Raw genomic sequence first — 6,800 nt, 5'->3', positions numbered from 1 at the left:
CGCTGCGCCCGCGATCCGGAGCCGCCGGCGCTGAGCCGGAGCCGCGCCGAGCCGGCGGCCGGACCTGCCTTCCCCCCCCCCCCCAAACACCCCTTCCCCGCCCTGTCATCCCCTCCGCCCGCCATGGCGGAGCCGGCGGCCGCGGGCGTCTCCTCGCTGCCCCGCGAGGTCCGCGAGCAGCTGGCCGAGCTGGAGCTGGAGCTCTCCGAAGGTGAGGAGCGCCGGGCCGCGCCGGGATCCCGCCTGCCCTGCCCTGCCCTCGGGGTGCCGGCCCGGTCTCCGCGGCCTCCTGCGGCCCGGGCGGGGGGAGCCTCTGTGTGAGGGGGCCGGGAGGCGCGGGGGGGGTCTGTGGGAGAGGAGGCCCGGGGCGCCTGAGGGGGCTGTGAGGGAGGGAGGCTCCGTGTGGGGGGGGTCGGGGTGTGTGAGGGTGCCGTGAGGGAGGGGGGCTCTGTGTGAGGGGCTGGAGCGTGTGAGGGGCTTCGAGAGGCTCCGGGTGGGGGGCCGGGAAGTCTTTGGGGACTGTGAGGGGGCCGTGAGGGAAGGGAGACTCCATGTGAGGGGCTCCGAGAGGCTCCGTGTGAGGGGGCGGGAATGCGGGGGCTGAGGGTGCCCGCTGGGGACAGGCAGGGTCCTGCCCGTGGAGGGGGGGGGGGGGGGTGGAGCCGGGCGCTTGGGTATGTGGGGGATCCCCCGCCTGCCCCGGGGGGACCCTCTGCGAGCGCATCCCCCTCGGGAGGGATTTCCTTCTTGCGGCCTCTTCTCTGTAGCGTCCGAGCTCGGGGTGCGGAGGGGGAGGGAGAGGCTCCGGGTACCGCCGGTGGTCCCGGGGGGAGGAGACGGAGGAACTTTGGGTACATAAAGAAGACATGCCTGGTGTTCTTTCCACTTTCTGAATAAGTTCTTTTGCGTAGCCATAATCGGGACAGAGCATGCGCTTTTTTTTTTTTTTTTTGTTTCCTTTTTTGCATGGGTATGTCTTTGTTTCCTAGTGCCTAAACTGCTGTTCTCAATATAGCTTTGTTGTAAAGTTCCCTTGTGAAGCCGGAGGGCGAGGGTTGAATCTGAGGCGGGGGGTGAAGGTTGCAGAGCAGGTAGCTCTGTTTTGCATGTCTTTAAATTTCCTCCCTCCATCAGGGTACAAAACTTGATGCCACGATCAGTGGCTTCTCGGGAGGGCTCCCTGCATGGTTGCAGTAATCTCCTAGTATTAAAACGTATGGAAAATCAAGTTTCAGTAGCATCTTTAGTCTGTCATTTTGTCCCAGAACATGGAGTGTAGAAGGGAGACTGTTTGCTGTTGTGAAGATTGGGAATTCATTCACTGGGCTGGGGGCTGTCAGCCCCCACTGCCCGCATGGGCACCCAGTGCCAGATGGAAAGGCCGTGGTGGTGCTTTCTTAACACAACTTGTTTGTAGTTAAACTTTTAATGTTAGCTGTTTGGGTTTTTTTGTCAAGTGTTTTTCAGATATACTTTCTGTAAACATTTAACTAAAGTGATAATGCTATCTGGTGTTTGGTTTTGGATACTCCATGATAGCAAAGAATTGAACAACATTCTCTCACGTTGCTCAAAATGTAACGTGAAATAATTATATATTTTTTTAAGAATTTGCTGAATGTTTTAAGCATTTGTTTCTATTTTCTGTGAAACTTGTTTCTTCTGATACTGAAAGCCCATTATAGTTTGACTCTGTAATATATAGTACTGCAAACTTTAAAAAAAAAATTAAATCCCTTTGCTAGGGTGGCTGGCTGTGACATCATGCTAATCTTTAACAAGCTTCTCCAGTAGCTTGAACTTCAGTGTTATAGAGTGAAGTTTTCCATGTTATGTAAGTAATTTTCTGAATATTAAATCTGCTGCTCCTTTGTGGATTTAATACTCAGATTTCTTAATATGCATGTTATGGATTTGTTTGTGCAAATCACTTTTTCTATCAAAAAACCATGAGTACGAAGAATTTTGTGTGACTGTCCACAAGCTCTTGGAAACATATTTCACGGTATCTTGTGGCTGAGATAACTGAGGTCTAACCTGTACAGGAGCCGAGTGAGTCAGTGAGGTAATGTGATTGTACGGTTCTTGAAAAATACGCCCTAGTTTGAGGCTTAAGCATAAAATTTTTTAAGGCGTATGTGTGTATTGTTCAACTGAATAGAACTACGGCCTGTTTATAGTAAACAATATTGAATAGAAGCATTTTATTAAAAATGGCAGTAATGCTTCGTGTTTGACTGATTAGTTGTTGCTCAGATAAGAACACTTGATCCTTTTTTTTCCAGCCCCTTGTTGCAGCTTTATTTGTCTCTAGGCTTGACTGTTTACTATGTAAATGTTTCTGTCGGGTTTGCTGGGTAAGAACACCTTGCTTTTGGAACAGGAGAGGAACTGCACCTGCACTGAGTTGGTACAGGTAGCCCGGGGTCCCTGCCAGCAGGAACTGGGGGATGGCTGTGCCCTTGATGTGTGATCTTATGGTGGGGAGTACCCGAGCGCCGTTTGGAAGATGGCTTCAGGTGCAGGAGACTGCAGGCGAGGAGCATAAACAGCTTGTGTGCTGAACCTCGCAGCGAGTTCTGTGCAGGGCTGCGTTACCAGTAACCACCACAGTGTAGAGAATTTATAACAGTATGGGGGAAATATAGTATTAAAATCTTATCTGGCGCTATGCTTGTGAAAGGTGCTGTGTCAGCAAGCGGGATGCAAAGTGGAGCAGGATTAGTTTAATGTATGCTTAAAATAGAAATCATAGTTTGCAGTGATGAGCCATGAGACTTTCTTCAGGAACAATCTGTGCGGACAGAGCAACAGGACTAATTATACCTCTGCCTTCCCTGGATTATTCCTTCCTGAGCCTTGTGGTCAGCATGGAAGCAGCAGTAGTCCCATTCCTGAGTACACTTAAAACGTCTAAGCAAAGTAGTGGAGTGTGTTTCAGGAAACAGTTTGTTAATCAACAGAAATTGAACTTTTTTTTTTTTTCAGTCTTTTATGTGTGTCTTCATTTGGCCTCAGTGATTGATTTGAGTCTAACTCATTTATTCCCAAGTGTAGATAAGAATTCAGTTATCTTCTATCAACCTGAAGTATGTTATACCCAAATCTTAAACAGCCCACTTTATGGAGACATCTCGTGCCCTTACAGAGGGATCAGTGCCATTGCCTCTAAATAAAAATGCTAAATATAAGCAGTGAATTGGGTCGTGGAACTGTGTGAAACCTGGAACCTGCTCATTACTTATGTTTTCCTTCTTTTCTCTCTTTTGGTGTTTTTTTCTTTCTAGCTCTTTTCTTCATCTGTTGGTAACACCCACATTATGCATCACTAATGATGGGAAGGGCTGTCTTTGTATTTGCATCTGCTTCTTTTTCATGAGTAGAAGTGCCAGGGATATTAACTTTAAAGAAGACTTTTACCCCTGTTTTCACGTTTCTCTAAGGACAGGAGCTCAGTGTTCCGCCTCTGGGGTTGAACCGCACCTGTGTGCGACGGTGGCTTTGTATCCACTGTATGATGCTGTTTCTTGAAAAGTTCGTGGTGTGTGCTGGTGAGTTCACAGAACAAGGTAAATGTTTGCATTCGTCCCACATTCAGCTGAACGTGTTAGTCTTAAAGCACTTCAGCACTCAGCTTGGGGGATGTCCGAGTGCTCTTACACTTCGGGTGAAATTTTCAAGCAGCTCCTCTCATGTTGACCTCATCACAGCTATGTTAATAGAGCTCAGAAACTCTGGTATAGCCAGATTTGAAGGTTCTAATTAAGCACGTTCAGGGGATTTGTTTTATACGGTGCACGTTAGGAGACTGTTGTACTGCTTGCACGGTAAAGTTTGTTCTCTTGGTACAACATAGATGGTGGTGCCACGAGAGCTTTTTCTTTGAAAGTAGGACAGCTGACTCCCGGGCCACGCTGGATGAGCCAGCTCGTCTCCGAGAGGGTTAAGCGCGCTCATAAAGAGCTTATTTGGCTGCTGGTTTTTATTTGACTACGGTTTGTCTTGTCTGATGTGTTTAACTAGTAAAGGGATGTTAGTGGAGTGAACTTCAGCTTGTGATATCTGTGAAAGTATGAGGTAAGGGGAGGGAGGAAACACACCTAGCAATCACGAGGAATTCCCCTGTTAGCAGTTCAGGCCTTGAACGTAATTTCGGTCGCTTCTGGGTTATGTGACAGGGTTATCATATCGTTGCTCTTGCCTCATGTACAGAAGGAGCTGGTTTCTGTTTACTTTTCTAGTTAAACATACATTTGGCTGTCTGTTTTGTGATTTCGCGTGGGTGTTTCTGTGAATGGCTTCATGCACCTGTGTTTGTTCCTTTGAAAGCTGATTGTCTCTTAGTGAAGAATTGAGGCTCTGTCTGCAGAGGAAAGCTTTGTATTAGGATTTTCAGAAGCTGAAGAAACAGCGAGGATGGTGGCATGTGTGGAAAAAGTAGTATCAGCAAAACAGTTGAAACCCAGGACTGAAGGCCAGCCAAATAGGATAGAACCTTACTGGAAGAAAACATGTTGACTCAAGCAAGTGGGTAGAGTCTTTATTTTGTTTGGCTTGAAAATTTCCTAAGGAATTGTGGTATTTTTCTGTTCTTTCAAAAATTGTGCGTTTCAGTTTTCATTCTTTTGATTGCCAGGCGCCTGTCAAAGTAGGTGAGGACCTTTTTTATAGATTAAGTAGCTGAAGCACAGAATTTAAATAGATTAGAGAAGAGTCAAAGGAAGTAATTGTCCAAGTAAGGACTGGCTGTGTGGGTTTTGCTGAGCAAGCAGCAAGGTTTCACTTCGGTTTCTTCCCTGCCATTGAGAGGGGAACTGTGGCTATAGGACAGAAAAGGTTGAAGAAGAGCTTATGAACATGAGCAAGTTGGATCTGATCGTCTTGTAGCTAGCAGGACTTACAGGTGGGTTTTGTGCATTCATGCAGCATCTCACCCACAAGGCTTGCATTAGGCAAAACTGGTAATGGGAAAGCTTTTATGTTGCTTCCTTAATTTACCTGCAGGACTGACAGCTGATGGGTACCAAATCTGCTGAGAAATCTGTGTATGGCTTTGACACGGCCTTTCTGTATGCAGCCAACAAAGGTACGGTTCTGAGGCAGTGCTTTGAAATGCATAAAAAACCTTTTGGAGCATGTCGTAGGGAGCTGTTTACGCAAATTCCGAGCTGATCATTCTTGCCTTGTTTGGCTTTCTAAAGATTCCAATAAGAGCCTTCACTTCAGATGATACTGTATTTTCTTAAGCCTTACAACCCAGGAAAAAGTGATGCAAGCATGGTAGCGCATGGGTTCCTTGCAATGGCTGCCTCTCGCAGGAAAAGGAAATACAGCTCAAGTCATGATCGAGAGGAGCAAAGTAACAAATCTGTCACCGGTGCATCAAACAGAAGGTCCATAAGATGATCACAAATGTCTACTATGCAGATGGTCAAAACAGAATGATGTAAATGATTAATGGTTTGGAGAGAGCGAGTTAAACGCAAATACTGAAAGAAGTATTTTGGCTACTGTGAGTGGGAGTAGATTTTACTGTTGGTACAGGATTGAAGCATGTAAACACGGTGAAGGAAAGAAGGGTTTTGGAGCATCCAGTCTGGTATAACAAAGAATAATCAGGAGAGTTAAGGAACGTGCATGTTTTTGTGTTGTCCCTTTTATACTTAGGAAATGAGGAGTGAGTTTGGGGCTATTTTTAAAAGCTGCAGGTCTGACCCTTTGCCCTGGGGAGAGGAGGAAATTAGAGGCTTTAAAGAGAGTCCTCCACCTCCTCCCTGATTTCTTCTCTGAAGCTTTGCTAGAGTTAGAACCGGTTTTCCTCACTCGGGTGGAGGGGACATCTGGTGGCAATGATTCCTGGTTTGTCTTTTTATGATTCTTGCTACTTCTAGTAAGGGTTGTAGCTGCAGTTTCAGCTGGGTACTTAGGCTGGAAATGTTAATCAGACCTGTTAGCCTGACACATCTGCGCTAAAGCCGCATTTGGTGTTCTTTTTGTGGTGTCCTAGATAACTGATCTTCAGTTTTCTATTTTAAATTCTGTAGCATGAAATATTAAGTAGCAGATGTGATGGACAGTAGCATAACCATTGGGGGTTGGACTAGATGATCTCCAGAGGTCCCTTCGAACCCTATGATTCTATGATAACTGCACGGAACTGGATTGCTGGTCTTTCCAACAGGCATCTAACTAGACAATAGTTGGAGCTCCATAGGAAAGTATGCGTGCAGAGGACCCCTCGTGTTTCTAGTTCATTGGTGATGCTGTGGAAAGGGTGATGGGTTCCTTCCTGATTCCCTCTATCTGATTAGTTTTTGTCATGAAGCTTTCTATTCATTGGATTTATCATGTTTATTCAGTGGCAAGTTTCAGAAGCCAACGAGTGAACTAATGGTGAGAAGTCCCAGAGGTACAAGCAGAAGCTGGATAGTATCCTGTTTTCATTTGTTTCAAATACAATGTTCAGATAATTTCTTAAAATGCTTTTCTTTAAACTGTGTGTCTCAAAGTTATACAAAGCATTTCCTGAATCTCTCAGTGAGTTACTCCGTTGCTTTTTGGACCTGGATTAATAGAGAGGAATTGAAGCATTTCTCTGTTGAGGTTGATTCAATCCAAAATTTTTCTTAGAGCTTATGAAATCAGGGAAGAATCATCAGACCAGGATGTCTCATTCTATTAATTAGAATGGAAGAGACCTAAATTTGCACCATGTGTGAGGAAACAGTGATTTATAGCTAACGGATGCTCTGCAGGCAGCAGCATTCCATCTGCTACACGAATTTTCCCATTACATTTTG

The 6,800-nt window shown here is 46.0% G+C and overlaps 1 protein-coding gene across 5 annotated transcripts in view; it reads left to right on the top strand.

Annotated features, from left to right (window-relative positions):
- Positions 1-66: 66 nt before the first annotated feature.
- Positions 67-6,800, top strand: part of DIP2B (disco interacting protein 2 homolog B) — a 69,553-nt gene continuing 62,819 nt past the window's right edge. For all 5 annotated transcript variants that reach the window (XR_008463440.1, XM_054183057.1, XM_054183056.1 and 2 more), the window contains exon 1: positions 67-211. Coding sequence is in view for 4 of the 5 variants with exons in the window: in XM_054183057.1 (XP_054039032.1) it covers positions 124-211 (88 nt within the window). In the remaining variant the exon portion in view is untranslated. The remainder of the gene's footprint in view (positions 212-6,800) is intronic.

The sequence above is a fragment of the Rissa tridactyla genome, chromosome 24, assembly GCF_028500815.1.
Source record: "Rissa tridactyla isolate bRisTri1 chromosome 24, bRisTri1.patW.cur.20221130, whole genome shotgun sequence".
NCBI lineage: Eukaryota > Metazoa > Chordata > Aves > Charadriiformes > Laridae > Rissa > Rissa tridactyla.
This window is presented reverse-complemented; position numbering and strand designations above follow the sequence as displayed.